The 20075-nt window shown below is 50.8% G+C and overlaps 1 protein-coding gene across 1 annotated transcript in view; it reads left to right on the plus strand.

The window, feature by feature from the left end:
- Positions 1-20075, plus strand: part of LOC146863632 (avidin-like) — a 137821-nt gene that overhangs the window by 71242 nt on the left and 46504 nt on the right. Inside the window, exons 2-3 of the mRNA XM_085627696.1 lie at positions 4445-4646; positions 10058-10178. Of these exons, the coding sequence (XP_085483822.1) occupies positions 4445-4646; positions 10058-10178 (323 nt within the window). The remainder of the gene's footprint in view (positions 1-4444; positions 4647-10057; positions 10179-20075) is intronic.

The raw sequence follows: 20075 nt of genomic DNA on the forward strand, positions 1-20075 counted from the left end.
TTTCTTGCTCTCTAGCTCCAATTGGCCATTTAATTTCAACTTTGCCAATGTAATCTCATGATCCCTGGTGGCCTGTCTGTCTGCCAGCTCCTCTGGCGACAGGCCTCTGCCAAAACTACGGATGCTCTCCGCTGGTTCCACTAGGTCAACCTCAGGTACAACCTCCTCAGCTGCACCCCTTGATTCCATCCAGGCTTTCAGCGCCGTGTAGAAGTGTGCTTTGTTTATGCATCCTTTGCGTGGAACCTTGAACTTCTTTCAGAAATGCTTGAGTTGTTCTCTCGTGTATTTATCCAGTTTGGCTTCATCCCATTCCAATCTGGCTATCTCAGAGGTTTCAGAGACGGACTTCTCAATGCTGTTTGGGCCAGGCATGACTCCAAACACAAGGGATCTTCTTTACTTGGCAAGTGAAAATAAAAAGTTCTGTGGCTCAAGCTACTGGACTGTCCTCACTGTGCAATGGTTAGTAATCACTGCGCAGACACCAAGAACGCAAATCCGTAAATCCTCACCGCTGCCACCAATGTTAGAATCCGGGGTCTCTGGTTGGCGCAGGTATGCACTTGCGACAAGCAGGGACCCTTTCCTCTAAGTCAGGGCATAGGATTACCTCTTTAAAAATAACCCCTGCTCACCCTCTAGGTAACGTGGCGCGAGCAGTCAGGCTAGATTCCAGAGGGCATTAGGTTAAGCGTTCAAGATATCCCACACAATAATCACCACCCCACCACACAGAGACACAAGGCTGTATTTATGAAAATATAGTTCTTTATATAAATCTCTTATGCAGGCTTCAAATACAGTCTTCTCTCTTTAAATAAGGTTCCAGTTACTTTCAATGCTTTTAGGCTGTCCACAGATGTAAAAATGGCAATGTTCTACTCAAAACAAGCTTCTTTGGGGTATTGTGCGCTTTCTAGCGGCTCCGGTACGCTTCGTACTGCTGTTTGGTCGTGTCGTGCCGTTCCTCACGCTTCTCGCGTGAGCACGCGTACTCGGGACGTGAACCGTACGAACCGTACCCTCGTAGGTAAAACCTCACGCTTCCCGCGTGAGCACCGACAATGTATTTGATGCTGGACGGGCCGCACAGAGACAGGGACGCGCCGTACACGGACGACAGTGCAGGTACGGCTCGTACGGAGTGAAGTACGTGTCGCACCAAGACGGGCAGTTCACAATACCTTTGGTCTTGGGCAAGAGGGTCGCAGCAGCCCCAAGGGTCCTTAGAGGGGAGTCCCACGTCGCGTTGTCGTCCCTCCTGATCAGCGGGCGGCGATGCTTCGTGGGGCGCTTCGGATGGTCCCAGGCACACGACCCAGTTCAGAAGCAGGAGGGGCAGCTCGTGGGCAATTTTTTCAGCGCGTCGCGCTGTCGGCTTCACTCGGGGGACGAACGGTGCACAGGTCCTTGCAGTGATCTCGGCGGCGCAGGGTCGCAGAGGCTCGGCGCTTGGAGCCTGATCAGTCTCTTCTTTGCGGTGCGAGCTACGGCTCGGGGGGCAGTTGCTTGCGGTGCTTGGGCCAGGCAGGCAAGCCCTTGCGGTGCTTACAGTAGCCCCGGTGGCAGACGTCGCGGTGCTCAGGTGAGGGGCACACAGGTACTCTGGGGTCAGCGTTACAGGATTGCCTCCAGCAGCTTCTCTTCTTCTGGGGGAAAGGTAGCGCCCACTGTTCCTGGGGCGCAGTTAAGGGGGCAAGTTCACCAGAGAGCCCTTGGAGATTGTTTAAAGCACAAGTTGATCAAAAGTCTTTTCTTCTCAAGTCTTTTCTTCCTCTCCTTCTTGCAGCAAGGCACCCACCACAGGCCAGTCTCACAGGTCAGAGACAGTAGTCCTCCATGCAGCTTTCCCCGGTCCTTCTCTTCGGGCAAAGTTTCTTCTTGGCGCAAACAGGATCTGATTTCTTAGGAGCAGGGCTCCTTCTTTTATAGCACAATTCTTTTGTTCTTTGTCGCCAGGGGGCCTGGGCCTGGCTCAGTCCAGTTTTGGAGCAATTTGTTGTGGTGACTCTGCTCTTTCCTTTCAGCAGCAGGGCAGAGACATCAGCCGCTCCACGGGGGGCAGAGCCGGCATTGTGGTGGCAGAGCACAGGTCTATTCAGAGTCAAAGGTGTACTCCTCCCACCCATCCTGGTGTAATCTCTTTACCCACCACCTGGCAGCCAGCCTGTCTCCTGGAATTCCCCAGCCCTGCTCCTTTACTGTTGCTAGGCAGAACACACACACCCAGCAGAGGCAGACTGAAATGGCCAGGTCAGTAAATACTAACTTTCTAAAAGTAGTATTTACAAACACAGGATATTAAAATAAACTTTACTAAAAGAAGTATTTTATTATTCTGAGTTCAGGCATACTAAACTTGACTTTCTACCATGCTCTATGAGTCCACTGGGATTACAGCGTGTAGTAATTCCAGCAGACCATTCTGGCCTATGGAGAGCAGGTAGCCTTCAATAGTGAAAAACTAAAATGGCTGTAATTCACTATTAGGACATGCCACACACATCAGGGCATGTCCTACCTTATACCTACAATGCACTCTGCCCTTGGGCCTACCAGAGGGGTGACTAATATGTAGTTAAGTGAAGGTTTGGGGACTGGCAAGTAGGTGCACTTGCGCAATCAGCGCTACAGTACCAGACCGCGCGCAGGTTCTGCAGTGGCAGACCCTAGACACATTTTACTAGGCCGCTTCTGTGGGTGGCACAACCAGTGCTGCAAGCCCACCAGCAGCATTTGTATTTACAAGCCCTGGCACTCCTGGTGCACTTTACTAGGGGCTGATAGTAAACCAAATAAGCCAAACATGGACACCAATCAATGTATACACTTTTCCAAAGGGAGCACTTGCACTGTGGCACTGATTAGCAGTGGCACAGTGCCCTGAGCAACTAACACCAACAAAACACAATGAGGCACATCAGCAAAAAGTGGAAGGGAAACTCACGCCAAGGTGCCAGGTCAAACATGCCTCTTGGTGTTGGTTGCATGTAGTAAGGTGTCTGTAATGTGGCCTCTTGGTGTTGGTTGCATGCAGTAAGGTACCTCTTGGTGTTGGTTGCATGTAGTAAGGTGTCTGTACCGTGGCCTCTCGGTGTTGGTTGCATGTAGTAAGGTGTCTGCACCATGGCCTCTTGGTGTTGGTTGCGTGTAGTAAGGTGCCTCTTGGTGTTGGTTGCATGCAGTAAGGTGCCTCTTGGTGTTGGTTGCATGTAGTAAGGTGTCTGTAACGTGGCCTCTTGGTGTTGGTTGCATGTAGTAAGGTGCCTCTTGGTGTTGGTTGCATGTAGTAAGGTGTCTGTAATGTGGCCTCTTGGTGTTGGTTGCATGTAGTAAGGTGCCACTTGGTGTTGGTTGCATGTAGTAAGGTGTCTGTAACGTGGCCTCTTGGTGTTGGTTGCATGTAGGAAGGTGCCTCTTGGTGTTGGTTGCATGTAGTAAGGTGTCTGTAATGTGGCCATTTGGTGTTGGTTGCATGTAGTAAGGTGTCTGTAACGTGGCCTCTTGGTGTTGGTTGCATGTAGCAAGGTGCCTCTTGGTGTTGGTTGCATGTAGTAAGGTGTCTGTAACGTGGCCTCTTGGTGTTGGTTGCATGTAGTAAGGTGCCTCTTGGTGTTGGTTGCATGTAGTAAGGTGTCTGTAATGTGGCCTCTTGGTGTTGGTTGCATGTAGTAAGGTGTCTGTAATGTGGCCTCTTGGTGTTGGTTGCATGTAGCAAGGTGCCTCTTGGTGCTGGTTGCATGTAGTAAGGTGCCTCTTGGTGTTGGTTGCATGTAGTAAGGTGTCTGTAATGTGGCCTCTTGGAGTTGGTTGCATGTAGTAAGGTGCCTCTTGGTGTTGGTTTCATGTAGTAAGGTGTCTGTAATGTGGCCTCTTGGTGTTGGTTGCATGTAGTAAGGTGTCTGTAACGTGGCCTCTTAGTTTTGGTTGCATGTAGTAAGGTGCCTCTTGGTGTTGGTTGCATGTAGCAAGGTGTCTGTCCCGTGGCCTCTTAGTGTTGGTTACATGTAATAAGGTGTCTGTAATGTGGCCTGTTGGTGTTGGTTGCATGTAGTAAGGTGCCTCTTGGTGTTGGTTGCATGGAGTAAGGTGTCTGTAATGTGGCCTCTTGGTGTTGATTGCATGTAGTAAGGTGCCTCTTGGTGTTGGTTGCATGTAGTAAGGTGTCTGTACCGTGGCCTCTTGGTGTTGGTTGCATGTAGTAAGTTGTCTGTACCGTGGCCTCTTGGCGTTGGTTGCATGCAGTAAGGTGTCAGTGACCTGGTCTCTTGTTGATGAATGCATACAGTAAAGAGTCTGTACTTGACTGCGTGCAATGGGATGTCTGCTGACTATAGTACGTTGCTGGTTGGTTCTTTTAGTGATGTTATTACATGTTCTTTTGCTGTTTTTTTGCCTGGAGTATTGTTGGGCCTTTAGCTTACACTGTTTCTTGTTCCAGTGTAATCTGAAAGGGAACTGGACCAATGAATTGAGGTCCAACATGACTCTTTCAGAGGCTGACAGCAATGGGTTCTTCTCTGGTGTTTACAACACAAAGGTGTCTCTGAAGAACAGAACCATCATCGCTTCTCTTCTGACGGGCTACCAGCAGTCATCGATGGAGCCAACTTTTGGATTCACTGTCAAATGGAAGTTTACAGGTAGGGACTGCCATCTGTGGGAATCTACAGCAACGCCCTAATCATCTGCCTCCTTGTCTTCACTTCCTGAGGTTCACTTCACATGCCCCCTTCTTGCCATCTTTCCACTGAGCCATCTAGTTGCCCATTGCCCTTACTCCTAGCCAAATACTACTGTACTTCTGCTTCATTTACAGACCGCCCGCTGTGGCCGAACATACCCTTCAGCCTGCATCTCCTTAGCTTTGGGAGACCCAAGGATCCTTTCTTCTACACTCCTGTCCTGCAGTTGAGCTCTAAAAAGCACCATCTCCTACCTCGATTTCCACCTCTGTCCCAGGGCCTTCCTCACCCTCAGGTGCTCCCTCCGAACTGTAATAATAGACTCATTATCCTCCAGTAGATGACCATTCACTGCCTCACACTCACTCTTCAAAGACAGAATCATTAACTTTACGTCAACTGCTCTCTCCATCACGGCTCCTCCATCTCTCCCTCATGCACATCTACCCCCTGCCTATACCTTCCGTCGCGACTCTCACATCGGTCTGGATCCACATCTCATGGTGTGTGGCTCTACTCCAGTGACCTCTGTAAGCTCTGCTGCACCTCAGCTACTTTATCTCCAGGGCCTTCCTCAGTCCTGCAGGAGAACTCAAAGTCCACTGTCGCGAGTGTCCTGCTTGGTCTCTCCAACCGATCTTCAGACCCGTCCCCGTCCTCAAAGACTCCAAGTATGCCCTCATGCCCTGCTCAGCCTCTCCTGCTCTTATGCCAAGCTAGATGGACTGTGGCTACCACCTAAGGGTGTCCAACAGTGCTCAGGTCTGCTCTCACCCTGGCCGTCCCTCTCAGCTAGCTTAGACTGTATTCTGTGCACTCCCAGCGTCCAGCATTCAAATACCCCTCAGCCCCTCTGCCTCAAGCCTCAGTACTAGACCTTTGGCCCCCAGGAGCCCCTTGGTTGGAAGACCCCTCCTTGACAGATGACCACCCAGTATGTGAAATGGGTTTCAAAGGGCACCTTCAGGTGGAGCCCACCCTTCGTTGAGGTTGTCTCTTTACCATTAGTGACATCACACAGGCTAGCAGAAGCCTGTATGAACATGCGTTGTTACCATGTATGGATGCCATACAGAGCCCCACTTTCTTGTATCTAGTAGTTGGTAACCCAACCTCCCATCAGGCCTGAAAACTGTTCTGCCACCATTATTGCCCCCCCTTCTGCGTCTGCCCCGATACACATGGCCATTGCTGTTCACTTTGACCTCTCTGAAGTGTTCTCCTGGCTTTCTGCCCGCGAGACTTAAACAAAATCAGGCTATCCGCTTACTCCCACACTTCTTCTGACCAGTTGAAGGCCATCCTACGGCCATGGTTCAACTCTCATTGCTTCCGCTGCATGTTCACCCTCCTTGCCACCCACCGCCCCCGCAGTCCAGACTTACACTGCCATCGCTCTCCTAAGGATGGCATCCCTACCACCCTCTGCATGTGGCCGAAAGGTAAGGTCCCAGCAGATCTAGAGGAGTCTTGACCTGTCCATCCTTCTTCAGCCATCCCCATCTCTCTAAAGGAGGCATATACTCTTAGTCAACCACTACCCTCTGCAGCCTACTGCTTACCCATGCCTCTTCGGCTCAAAGATGGCATCCATCTTCTCTCAAACCTCCACAATCACCCCTGTGACGCGCTTCACCGCCCTTTGCCCCCTGCCTTGCTCCTCACTTACCTCACTCTCCTACCTCCACTTCTCCTCCAGAGCTCATTCCTTTAAATCACCCTTGAACTCCTCCTGCGTTTGCCTGACCCGCGCACCCACGCACGGTCGTGGATCGTGGTATTTCCTGCTGACACTCCCCCCCTCCCGAGATTGTCGCCTCTCACCCCAATCCTTTTCCTGGGTCTCGAACACCTTGACCCTTAGGGGCTATGCCCACCCATGCCCATGACTCAAGTGTGATGGCGAGCAGGCCTCCATAAGGCTCAGGCTCAGCTTGTGGGGGTACCAACAGCTGCCGTCACCGGAAGTGGGCGGCTTATTTATTACATAACTTACGTCACATCCAGGCCTGACCAGTGTGGCGCAGTTCAAAGGGGACTATCTCCCAGGTGGTTCACTCCCTTCACTCCGAGAGTGGACCACACCGTCACAGCTTGGTTCAGAGAGGGTGGCAGCTGGCGGAGCAGGTTGGTGGGTGGCCAGATAGGGAACACAGTTCTAGACAGTTGTTTCTATCAACTCATCTAGGGAAGGGAGTCACACGCCTTGCTCCTCAGGCCGCCCTCGGTTTTCAGTACACTTTGGTGACCCATGCGAGCTGGTTGTTGTTGCAGCCGGTGGCAGTCTCTGGGCCGCCATGAGAGCCGCTAGTGTTACAGGTAGCGGTCGAGGTCTGTCTGTGACAAACCTCACCTGCTCTTCCATCTCCTGCGCCTCTTGTTCTTCCTGCGAGGACACCACCCGGGGAGGCCTTTACAAACAGTCCACTGGCCTTCGGCAACCCGCTTTGTACTCCTCCCTGAACGAGAAATCTTGCAGCTGCAGAACCCACTCCTCAACGCGTGGCGGCGACTTCAATGGCGACCCCTGGAAGAGAGGAATCGGGGGTTTGTGATCTGTACATACCATGAATGGTGCTCACACACTTAAAGGTGGAAATGACGGCACCCCCAGTGGATGGCGATTACCTCCAACTCAATTTGGGAGTAGCGCTGCTCCTTGGAGGTGAGTGCTCTACTCGCGTATTCAACAGGAGCCTCTGCAGTCTTGTTTCTGCAGCACTGTGGCCCCCAGCCAGTGGACAGCTCAGTGGTTGTAGAAAGATCAAATTACACCAGGGAGGTGTCAGCCGACAGCACTTCCTTAGTCCACTCAATGTTCCCCATGTCCATGGCATGGCAGCCTTAGTGAGTTCTGTTGAGTGCTGCAAGGGTGTCTGAGTTGCATGCAGGATAGGTTTACCTTCCTGCACAAAAACAATCCCCTGAGGCATTTTCCTCTTTCTATGTGTGCTATAGAATACAGTGTACATGGAAAGAGGAAGTAATGAGGAGAAATAAAAATGTCTCCTTGTTACACCTCCCCTGGGTAGGCATAGTCATTTGGTGCATTCCTAGGTCTACCAGTAATGGTAAATCTTGGAATGTGTCAAAATCCATGGGTGTTGCGTGGAAACACCCGCGCAGCGCCCATGGAACGCCTTCCCAGGGCAGAGTACGGCAAGGCAACAATTTGTGCTGTGTTATGTTACTCCTGATTATTTGAGCCACTCAGGGCCATGCAAGGTGGCCTTGCTGGCTTGATAAATTGCGTTTTGGGGTTGCACTGCGCACGCACCCCGTTGCATGGTACAAAAGTGATGCAAACCCTTGATAACTAGGGTCCTCAGTGTGAATCGAACTAGGCCTCACTCTTTGGCTGTTTGGCAGCTTGCCAGTATGCCATGCCTTTTGGGCGATGTAGACAATTGCTGTGCCCGTCTGATGACCATGGGTGATGACAGTTGAGAACCTCCCTGTCAGCACCAATGACTTCTTTTATCCATATGCGTACAAGCGTGCTTTTGCCAGAGCGAGACAGTCAAGGACACAGGGTTTCATGGGCACCTCTGGACATCAGGTTGAGTGCGGCCCCTGTGTTGATAATGGCTGCCATTTTGGTGGATGCTACTGCAGTTTCACACTTCGAAGGGACTGAGTCGGTGGGCGTAGGAGCCCACAGCTAACATGGTATGAACGACCCATTCTAGTGCGTCAAGGTCCATGTCACCCGATACGCCTTCGCCACAGAACTCATCAGTGGGACTTCCGACCACATCCACAGATTTCACCAGCTTCCATCTTGAAAAGCCATCAATTGGCAGACTCTCGCAAAGTGATTGAGCTTTTTGCAGGAGGAACGTATCTTCCCTCACGCAGGACATTCAGTCTGGTGGTGGATGGGACCGCCGCAGTACCCACAGAAGTTGTTCAGTTGCTGCCGTTGCCTGCATTTCCGTGGGTTTGTTTGCAGTGACTAAGTTGACAGATCCAGCTCTTATGGGGTTGTGTAGCACTGCCTTCCATATTTGAGGCTTGGGCCCTCGACGATTCTTTAGACCCGCCCAGCATCAGTATATTATTTAGCGGCATTCCTGGTACTTGTAGGATGTGTTCCCGTAGCTCGATGGAAGCACATCCTTGAATGACCTGTGCATGTGTGACCTCTAGTTCATTTGTTAAAGTGCAAGAGCTGGCCAGATTATTGAGCCATCTGGACAGTGATGATAGTGACTGCGCCAGCGGCTCAGCATTGAGGCCTGGGGCCATATTAAGGAAAGTGCCCCCATGGCGCAACGGGCATATGCGCTTGCTGGTGCGCCCCCAGGGCACATTGTTATTACAGAGGGGGGCCAAATGCTTGTTTGGCCCTAACTGTAATACCGATAGTGCTGGCGCACATATAGCGCCAGCGCTGTCTCCGGAGGGTGTTCCTTCATTTGCCTGGGGGCGTGGCGTCATGCAAATGAGGGAATCCCTTTGCCTCTGCACCCGTGCCGCGTTATAGACTCGGGCACGGAGGAAAAGAAGCTGTCAGTGCGCCCCCTAATGGCAGCCCTCTGAAGGAGGAAAATAGGGTCCCATGGAACCCCCACACATCCTCTTACCACCGGGTGCAGTCACTCACTGCACCCACCTGCAAGGGGATCTCTAATCCCCCTTCAAAGTGGTTCCTGCCTGCACTCTGAAACACAGAACGACTTCAAAGCACCCACTCCGTTTTTCACATGAATGCCCGGCCCCGGCGCAGCGCGAGTTCGGGGCTGCCCTGATGGCAGTATATTCATAATAATATAGCGTGGTTTGCTTTTTTGCGTTGGGGGCACCTTGATAAATCTGTGCCTGGCACAAACAAGAAAAAAGCGCTGTATCCGTGACATGGCCCCTGGATGCCTGATTTGCGAAAGGGTTTCAATCTTCAGCAGTTTGAGCCCAATTTAGTCTTTCCACCCAATTATAATTCAGAACCAAGCCTGTCACTGTCTATATTTGTACCTCTCAGATCAGCATCTCCTCATTCCTCCCCAGTCTCCCCCCATTCCATGGAGGCTCTCGCGCGTCTGCGTCAAACCTCGTCACCTTTGCGCGCCACCTTGTTCTGTCCTTCGCCCTCAGTCGCCTAACCTATCGGCAGCTTTTGACAAAGTGGATCACCCTCCCTACCGAACTCTGGAATGGCTGCTTCACACTCTTCAGAATACTCTTGTTCCATCCCCTGGTGCTTCTCGCCTTGCCCTCCTATTCCGCTACTAGTGGGGTCCCCCAAGGGTCCCTCCTGGTCCGTCTCAATCTCTTTTGCGATATCATGTTTACGCACCAGTCCCTGTGGCAGCCTCCATCATCCTGCTGTGGAGCCCTTGACAACCCCACTGTTTGTTTTCCCCACACAGAGTCCATCACCTCCTGGGCCGGGCAGTGCTTCCATACTCCGCAGGGAGAGCCGTACCTGGTCACCACCTGGCTGCTGAGGGAAGCGGTGGACAAAGTGGAGGACGTGTGGAAATCCACTAGGTGAGCGAATGTGCAAGAGAGAAGCCGGGTCTAGGATGTACAATGCACCAGGGGTAGGGTGACCAGACGTCCCCGTTTTCCCAGGACGGTCCCCGTTTTTGGGGAAGTGTCCCCGTGTCCCGACACTTTTCTCCAAGTGACTCAAATGTCCCTGTTTTCAAACAGTGTCCCCGTTAAATACAGAAATGTCCCTGTTTTTCATTGTTCCGGTTGACCATGCGCGCGCATGCTCTCTTTGCACTGTTTACGGCATGTGTCGTCACTGAGGTGAGCGCTGTAGCAAGAAGGGAAATCCTTTGAAGAGAGACATTTTACACGCAGCGCCACCTACGTCATCGTGCCAGCCAAAGTTTCTTCTTTGGATAAAACAATATTTCTTCATCCTGTAGCTTGTATTCATAGTCATGCAAACTTTTCAGCAGCCCTTATGCATACCGTGCAAGGATTAATGCATTGCTCATTGCATGTTTTATTCATAACCAATTGATGCATGCTTTGTGTTCTCCATATCAAAGCTATGACTTGACCTTTTGACTGACCTTTCAGATCACGGCAAACTGTTTAGCTGGAAAGGACTTAAAAGAGCAGGGTTAACGCCTGTGGGAGAGGCGAGCAGCGCTCGAGCTTTTTGCTCAGGTCTTCACACTATTGCACTATGAGATGATACCAATGGCTAGAGTACACTATACATACCCCAGTAAGGTAACATGACATCTCAGCAGTAACTACGCAAATGTGGGAGGACAGTGTGGTCGGCCAGCCTTTGCCACCCTTAAGACCCTAAGGCAGTAATACCTGGAGAGAAGTTTTTTTTTGTACATTGGTCCATGGCTGCCATTTGGCAATTTAGCATTCCGCAGTTTACCTCCCATACTTTTCTGTCATGAGCAACTAAGCAACATTGGTGAGTTGTACTTTATGTGGTGCTGACGTGCAGCTATAGAAACGAGCATTGATAAAGCTAGTAAATCTGGGGTTTGCTAGCCTGTGATGTTTTATTGATTTTTGGCAAATATATGCTATAGTCCTTAAAAGTGTAAATGTAATAAAAAGTACTAATGCTGCTGTGTGAAGGAGAGGGTTGCCAATAAAAGACCGCGGATTTGTTGTCTGTAATGCTTCATCTCGGTCTGTGGAGGGAGCTGTAATTGTAGTCCTTTTTCTATGTCTAGGACAGCTGTCAAATAGTCCTACTTTTATGTCGATGGTTACTGCAAACCACAGTCCTACTTCTATGTCTATGACCTGTCCCCGTTTTTTGTTTTGAGAATCTGGTCACCCTAACCAGGGGGGCTCTCGAGGTCTGTGTAGTGCATGCCTAATACAGGTCTGTCAGAGCCAGGTGCGGGCCCCTCAAGCACAATTGGGTCACGGCTGTAATCTGTGCGGTAGAGGAAGGACCCTACAGAGATCCCTCTGACATGACTGTCACTCACAGGCAGAACCCAGCTCTAGGCCATGCAGTACAGGAAATTCTGTCTACAGGTCTGTCTGAGGAATGTATGATGGTTTTCTGCCTGTGTTTCGTACGTACGCCTTCTGAGCACCGTCAAACTCGTTATAAGGACTTGGTTTAGGGGGCGGGGGCTGGATTTTGGAATCGTTTTATTCAAACTCCAGTCTGCGCTTTATTAGGAAAGGTGTTGGACTTTAAATGTAACACCATTCCACCAATGCGCCCCCCTAAAGCAAGTCGTGGTAACGACTTACGTGCTGAATGAATGCGTGCTAAAGATGCCTGCGTTCTAGTGCCGGCGCTGTGAAGGCCCAGCATGATTCCGGCTTCACCCTAAAGAACGTTTCCCCTGTCGAATGTATGATGGTTTTCCACATGCGTTATTCATGCATGCCTTCTGTACGCCTTCATTAGAACAAACGCGTCTTTATCAACCATTCCTTCAGCACGCAACTCGTTATAATGCCTTGCCTTAGGAGTCGCTGGATTTTGGAATAGTTTTATTTACTATTCCAACTCCAGTCTGCGCTTCAGTAGGGAAGGTGATGGACTTTTAAGATGCGTTCTCTTTATTGCCGGCGCTGTGAAGGCCCAGCGTGATCCCGGCTTCACCCTAAACGATGTTTCCCGTGCCTGAGTCATGTCTGTCTGACACATGCAGATCCCAGCTCTAGGCCGTGCAGTACAGTAGAGGCTATCTTCAGGTCTGTCTGATGCATGTCTGTCTGACACATGCAGATCCCAGCTCTAGGCCGTGCAGTACAGTAGAGGCTATCTTCAGGTCTGTCTGATGCATGTCTGTCTGACACATGCAGATCCCAGCTCTAGGCCGTGCAGTACAGTAGAGGCTATCTTCAGGTCTGTCTGATGCATGTCGGTGCGACACATGCATATCCCAGCTCTAGGCCGTGCAGTACAGTAGAGGCTATCTTCAGGTCTGTCTGATGCATGTCTGTCTGACACATGCAGATCCCAGCTCTAGGCCGTGCAGTACAGTAGAGGCTATCTTCAGGTCTGTCTGATGCATGTCTGTCTGACACATGCAGATCCCAGCTCTAGGCCGTGCAGTACAGTAGAGTACCACGTACATAAAGTGGTTGGGAAATGTTTCGGGGTAATGAAGACCTTGAACCGCACCCTAGATCTCCTCCCTCTGGAAGCCAGGCGCATTATGACCCATGCTCTAGTGACCTCGAGGATAGACTATGGCAATGTGCTCCTGCTCGGAACCTCTCAAAAAAACTTCAGGAGACTTCAAGTACTCCAAAATACAGCAGCACGCCTAGTCCTTAGACTTCCGAAAAGGTCAGCCTCTATGCCAGCCCTAGCCACTCTGCACTGGCTCCCCATAAAAAAGAGAGTCCTATTTAAAGCTCTTTTAATCTGCTATAGGATTATCTCACACAAAGCTCCCTTTTATATGACAGATCTGGCTATTCCATACGAGCCTAATAGAATTCTCCGCTCTGGGGGAACTGGATTGCTTAAAATTCCCCGCGTCAAGAAAGCCAGAATGGGCGGATGTTCCTTTCGTGTTGTGGCTGCCAAAGAATGGAACTCTCTCCCCATGAATATCAGGCAAGCGGATTCAGAGCCCTTATTTAGGAAACTTTTAAAAACTTATCTGTTTTCTTCTTAAACTGCCATCTCTTGGCTCTGACTTTTCTCCACAGCGCGGGGACACGCCGAGATGGCGTCACCATGCGCTTTACAAGCTCCTTTATTATTATTATTATTATTATTATTATTAGAGGCTATCTTCAGGTCTGTCTGATGCATGTCTGTCTGACACATGCATATCCCAGCTCTAGGCCGTGCAGTACAGTAGAGGCTATCTTCAGGTCTGTCTGATGCATGTCTGTCTGACACATGAAGATCCCAGCTCTAGGCCGTGCAGTACAGTAGTGGCTTTCTTCAGGTCTGTCTGATGCATGTCTGTCTGACACATGCAGATCCCAGCTCTAGGCCGTGCAGTACAGTAGAGGCTATCTTCAAGTCTGTCTGATGCATGTCTGTCTGACACATGCAGATCCCAGCTCTAGGCCGTGCAGTACAGTAGAGGCCATCTTCAGGTCTGTCTGATGCATGTCTGTCTGACACATGCAGATCCCAGCTCTAGGCCGTGCAGTACAGTAGAGGCTATCTTCAGGCATGTCTGATGCATGTCTGTCTGACACATGCATATCTCAGCTCTAGGCCGTGCAGTACAGTAGAGGCTATCTTCAGGTCTGTCTGATGCATGTCTGTCTGACACATGCAGATCCCAGCTCTAGGCCGTGCAGTACAGTAGAGGCTATCTTCAGGTCTGTCTGATGCATGTCTGTCTGACACATGCATATCCCAGCTCTAGGCCGTGCAGTACAGTAGAGGCTATATGCAGGTCTGTCTGATGCATGTCTGTCTGACACATGCAGATCCCAGCTCTAGGCCGTGCAGTACAGTAGAGGCTATCTTCAGGTCTGTCTGATGCATGTCTGTCTGACACATGCAGATCCCAGCTCTAGGCCGTGCAGTACAGTAGAGGCTATCTTCAGGTCTGTCTGATGCATGTCTGTCTGACACATGCATATCCCAGCTCTAGGCCGTGCAGTACAGTAGAGGCTATCTTCAGGTCTGTCTGATGCATGTCTGTCTGACACATGCAGATCCCAGCTCTAGGCCGTGCAGTACAGTAGAGGCTATCTTCAGGTCTGTCTGAGTCATGTCTGTCTGAAACATGCATATCCCAGCTCTAGGCCGTGCAGTACAGTAGAGGCTATCTTCAGGTCTGTCTGAGTCATGTCTGTCTGACACATGCAGATCCCAGCTCTAGGCCGTGCAGTACAGTAGAGGCTATCTTCAGGTCTGTCTGATGCATGTCTGTCTGACACATGCAGATCCCAGCTCTAGGCTGTGCAGTACAGTAGAGGCTATCTTCAGGTCTGTCTGATGCATGTCGGTGCGACACATGCAGATCCCAGCTCTAGGCCGTGCAGTACAGTAGAGGCTATCTTCAGGTCTGTCTGAGTCATGTCTGTCTGACACATGCAGATCCCAGCTCTAGGCCGTGCAGTACAGTAGAGGCTATCTTCAGGTCTGTCTGATGCATGTCTGTCTGACACATGCATATCCCAGCTCTAGGCCTTGCAGTACAGTAGAGGCTATCTTCAGGTCTGTCTGATGCATGTCTGTCTGACACATGCAGATCCCAGCTCTAGGCCGTGCAGTACAGTAGAGGCTATCTTCAAGTCTGTCTGATGCATGTCTGTCTGACACATGCAGATCCCAGCTCTAGGCCGTGCAGTACAGTAGAGGCTATCTTCAGGTCTGTCTGATGCATGTCTGTCTGACACATGCAGATCCCAGCTCTAGGCCGTGCAGTACAGTAGAGGCTATCTTCAAGTCTGTCTGATGCATGTCTGTCTGACACATGCATATCCCAGCTCTAGGCCGTGCAGTACAGTAGAGGCTATATGCAGGTCTGTCTGATGCATGTCTGTCTGACACATGCAGATCCCAGCTCTAGGCCGTGCAGTACAGTAGAGGCTATCTTCAGGTCTGTCTGATGCATGTCTGTCTGACACATGCAGATCCCAGCTCTAGGCCGTGCAGTACAGTAGAGGCTATCTTCAGGTCTGTCTGATGCATGTCTGTCTGACACATGCATATCCCAGCTCTAGGCCGTGCAGTACAGTAGAGGCTATCTTCAGGTCTGTCTGATGCATGTCTGTCTGACACATGCATATCCCAGCTCTAGACCGTGCAGTACAGTAGAGGCTATCTTCAGGTCTGTCTGATGCATGTCTGTCTGACACATGCATATCCCAGCTCTAGGCCGTGCAGTACAGTAGAGGCTATCTTCAGGTCTGTCTGATGCATGTCTGTCTGACACATGCATATCCCAGCTCTAGACCGTGCAGTACAGTAGAGGCTATCTTCAGGTCTGTCTGATGCATGTCTGTCTGACACATGCAGATCCCAGCTCTAGGCTATGCAGTACAGTAGAGGCTATCTTCAGGTCTGTCTGATGCATGTCTGTCTGACACATGCATATTCCAGCTCTAGGCCGTGCAGTACAGTAGAGGCTATCTTCAGGTCTGTCTGATGCATGTCTGTCTGACACATGCATATCCCAGCTCTAGGCCGTGCAGTACAGGTGAGGCTATCTCCAGGTCTGTCTGAGTCATGTCAGTGCGACACATGCATATTCCAGCTCTAGGCCGTGCAGTACAGTAGAGGCTATCTTCAGGTCTGTCTGATGCATGTCTGTCTGACACATGCATATCTCAGCTCTAGGCCGTGCAGTACAGTAGAGGCTATCTTCAGGTCTGTCTGATGCATGTCTGTCTGACACATGCAGATCCCAGCTCTAGGCCGTGCAGTACAGTAGAGGCTATCTTCAGGTCTGTCTGATGCATGTCTGTCTGACACATGCATATCCCAGCTCCAGGCCGTGCAGTACAGTAGAGGCTATCTTCAGGTCTGTCTGAGTCATGTCCGTGGGACACATGCATATCCCAGCTCTAGGCCGTGCAGTACAGTAGAGGCTATCTTCAGGTCTGTCTGATGCATGTCTGTCTGACACATGCAGATCCCAGCTCTAGGCCGTGCAGTACAGTAGAGGCTATCTTCAGGTCTGTCTGAGTCATGTCCGTGGGACACATGCATATCCCAGCTCTAGGCCGTGCAGTACAGTAGAGGCTATCTTCAGGTCTGTCTGATGCATGTCTGTCTGACACATGCAGATCCCAGCTCTAGGCCGTGCAGTACAGTAGAGGCTATCTTCAGGTCTGTCTGATGCATGTCTGTCTGACACATGCATATCCCAGCTCTAAACCGTGCAGTACAGTAGAGGCTATCTTCAGGTCTGTCTGATGCATGTCTGTCTGACACATGCAGATCCCAGCTCTAGGCCGTGCAGTACAGTAGAGGCTATCTTCAAGTCTGTCTGATGCATGTCTGTCTGACACATGCAGATCCCAGCTCTAGGCCGTGCAGTACAGTAGAGGCCATCTTCAGGTCTGTCTGATGCATGTCTGTCTGACACATGCAGATCCCAGCTCTAGGCCGTGCAGTACAGTAGAGGCTATCTTCAGGCATGTCTGATGCATGTCTGTCTGACACATGCATATCTCAGCTCTAGGCCGTGCAGTACAGTAGAGGCTATCTTCAGGTCTGTCTGATGCATGTCTGTCTGACACATGCAGATCCCAGCTCTAGGCCGTGCAGTACAGTAGAGGCTATCTTCAGGTCTGTCTGATGCATGTCTGTCTGACACATGCATATCCCAGCTCTAGGCCGTGCAGTACAGTAGAGGCTATATGCAGGTCTGTCTGATGCATGTCTGTCTGACACATGCAGATCCCAGCTCTAGGCCGTGCAGTACAGTAGAGGCTATCTTCAGGTCTGTCTGATGCATGTCTGTCTGACACATGCAGATCCCAGCTCTAGGCCGTGCAGTACAGTAGAGGCTATCTTCAGGTCTGTCTGATGCATGTCTGTCTGACACATGCATATCCCAGCTCTAGGCCGTGCAGTACAGTAGAGGCTATCTTCAGGTCTGTCTGATGCATGTCTGTCTGACACATGCAGATCCCAGCTCTAGGCCGTGCAGTACAGTAGAGGCTATCTTCAGGTCTGTCTGAGTCATGTCTGTCTGAAACATGCATATCCCAGCTCTAGGCCGTGCAGTACAGTAGAGGCTATCTTCAGGTCTGTCTGAGTCATGTCTGTCTGACACATGCAGATCCCAGCTCTAGGCCGTGCAGTACAGTAGAGGCTATCTTCAGGTCTGTCTGATGCATGTCTGTCTGACACATGCAGATCCCAGCTCTAGGCTGTGCAGTACAGTAGAGGCTATCTTCAGGTCTGTCTGATGCATGTCGGTGCGACACATGCAGATCCCAGCTCTAGGCCGTGCAGTACAGTAGAGGCTATCTTCAGGTCTGTCTGAGTCATGTCTGTCTGACACATGCAGATCCCAGCTCTAGGCCGTGCAGTACAGTAGAGGCTATCTTCAGGTCTGTCTGATGCATGTCTGTCTGACACATGCATATCCCAGCTCTAGGCCTTGCAGTACAGTAGAGGCTATCTTCAGGTCTGTCTGATGCATGTCTGTCTGACACATGCAGATCCCAGCTCTAGGCCGTGCAGTACAGTAGAGGCTATCTTCAAGTCTGTCTGATGCATGTCTGTCTGACACATGCAGATCCCAGCTCTAGGCCGTGCAGTACAGTAGAGGCTATCTTCAGGTCTGTCTGATGCATGTCTGTCTGACACATGCAGATCCCAGCTCTAGGCCGTGCAGTACAGTAGAGGCTATCTTCAAGTCTGTCTGATGCATGTCTGTCTGACACATGCATATCCCAGCTCTAGGCCGTGCAGTACAGTAGAGGCTATATGCAGGTCTGTCTGATGCATGTCTGTCTGACACATGCAGATCCCAGCTCTAGGCCGTGCAGTACAGTAGAGGCTATCTTCAGGTCTGTCTGATGCATGTCTGTCTGACACATGCAGATCCCAGCTCTAGGCCGTGCAGTACAGTAGAGGCTATCTTCAGGTCTGTCTGATGCATGTCTGTCTGACACATGCATATCCCAGCTCTAGGCCGTGCAGTACAGTAGAGGCTATCTTCAGGTCTGTCTGATGCATGTCTGTCTGACACATGCATATCCCAGCTCTAGACCGTGCAGTACAGTAGAGGCTATCTTCAGGTCTGTCTGATGCATGTCTGTCTGACACATGCATATCCCAGCTCTAGGCCGTGCAGTACAGTAGAGGCTATCTTCAGGTCTGTCTGATGCATGTCTGTCTGACACATGCATATCCCAGCTCTAGACCGTGCAGTACAGTAGAGGCTATCTTCAGGTCTGTCTGATGCATGTCTGTCTGACACATGCAGATCCCAGCTCTAGGCTATGCAGTACAGTAGAGGCTATCTTCAGGTCTGTCTGATGCATGTCTGTCTGACACATGCATATTCCAGCTCTAGGCCGTGCAGTACAGTAGAGGCTATCTTCAGGTCTGTCTGATGCATGTCTGTCTGACACATGCATATCCCAGCTCTAGGCCGTGCAGTACAGGTGAGGCTATCTCCAGGTCTGTCTGAGTCATGTCAGTGCGACACATGCATATTCCAGCTCTAGGCCGTGCAGTACAGTAGAGGCTATCTTCAGGTCTGTCTGATGCATGTCTGTCTGACACATGCATATCTCAGCTCTAGGCCGTGCAGTACAGTAGAGGCTATCTTCAGGTCTGTCTGATGCATGTCTGTCTGACACATGCAGATCCCAGCTCTAGGCCGTGCAGTACAGTAGAGGCTATCTTCAGGTCTGTCTGATGCATGTCTGTCTGACACATGCATATCCCAGCTCCAGGCCGTGCAGTACAGTAGAGGCTATCTTCAGGTCTGTCTGAGTCATGTCCGTGGGACACATGCATATCCCAGCTCTAGGCCGTGCAGTACAGTAGAGGCTATCTTCAGGTCTGTCTGATGCATGTCTGTCTGACACATGCAGATCCCAGCTCTAGGCCGTGCAGTACAGTAGAGGCTATCTTCAGGTCTGTCTGAGTCATGTCCGTGGGACACATGCATATCCCAGCTCTAGGCCGTGCAGTACAGTAGAGGCTATCTTCAGGTCTGTCTGATGCATGTCTGTCTGACACATGCAGATCCCAGCTCTAGGCCGTGCAGTACAGTAGAGGCTATCTTCAGGTCTGTCTGATGCATGTCTGTCTGACACATGCATATCCCAGCTCTAAACCGTGCAGTACAGTAGAGGCTATCTTCAGGTCTGTCTGATGCATGTCTGTCTGACACATGCATATCCCAGCTCTAGGCCGTGCAGTACAGGTGAGGCTATCTCCAGGTCTGTCTGAGTCATGTCAGTGCGACACATGCATATTCCAGCTCTAGGCCGTGCAGTACAGTAGAGGCTATCTTCAGGTCTGTCTGATGCATGTCTGTCTGACACATGCATATCTCAGCTCTAGGCCGTGCAGTACAGTAGAGGCTATCTTCAGGTCTGTCTGATGCATGTCTGTCTGACACATGCAGATCCCAGCTCTAGGCCGTGCAGTACAGTAGAGGCTATCTTCAGGTCTGTCTGAGTCATGTCCGTGGGACACATGCATATCCCAGCTCTAGGCCGTGCAGTACAGTAGAGGCTATCTTCAGGTCTGTCTGATGCATGTCTGTCTGACACATGCAGATCCCAGCTCTAGGCCGTGCAGTACAGTAGAGGCTATCTTCAGGTCTGTCTAATGCATGTCTGTCTGACACATGCAGATCCCAGATCTAGTCTGTGCGGCACTGCAGAGGCTATATGCAGGTCTGTCTGATGCATGTCTGTCTGACACATGCATATCCCAGCTCTAGACCGTGCAGTAAAGTAGAGGCTATCTTCAGGTCTGCCTGATGCATGTCTGTCTGACACATGCATATCTCAGCTCTAGGCCGAGCA

Source organism: Triturus cristatus, chromosome 2_1 (assembly GCF_964204655.1).
Source record: "Triturus cristatus chromosome 2_1, aTriCri1.1, whole genome shotgun sequence".
Classification (NCBI taxonomy): domain Eukaryota; kingdom Metazoa; phylum Chordata; class Amphibia; order Caudata; family Salamandridae; genus Triturus; species Triturus cristatus.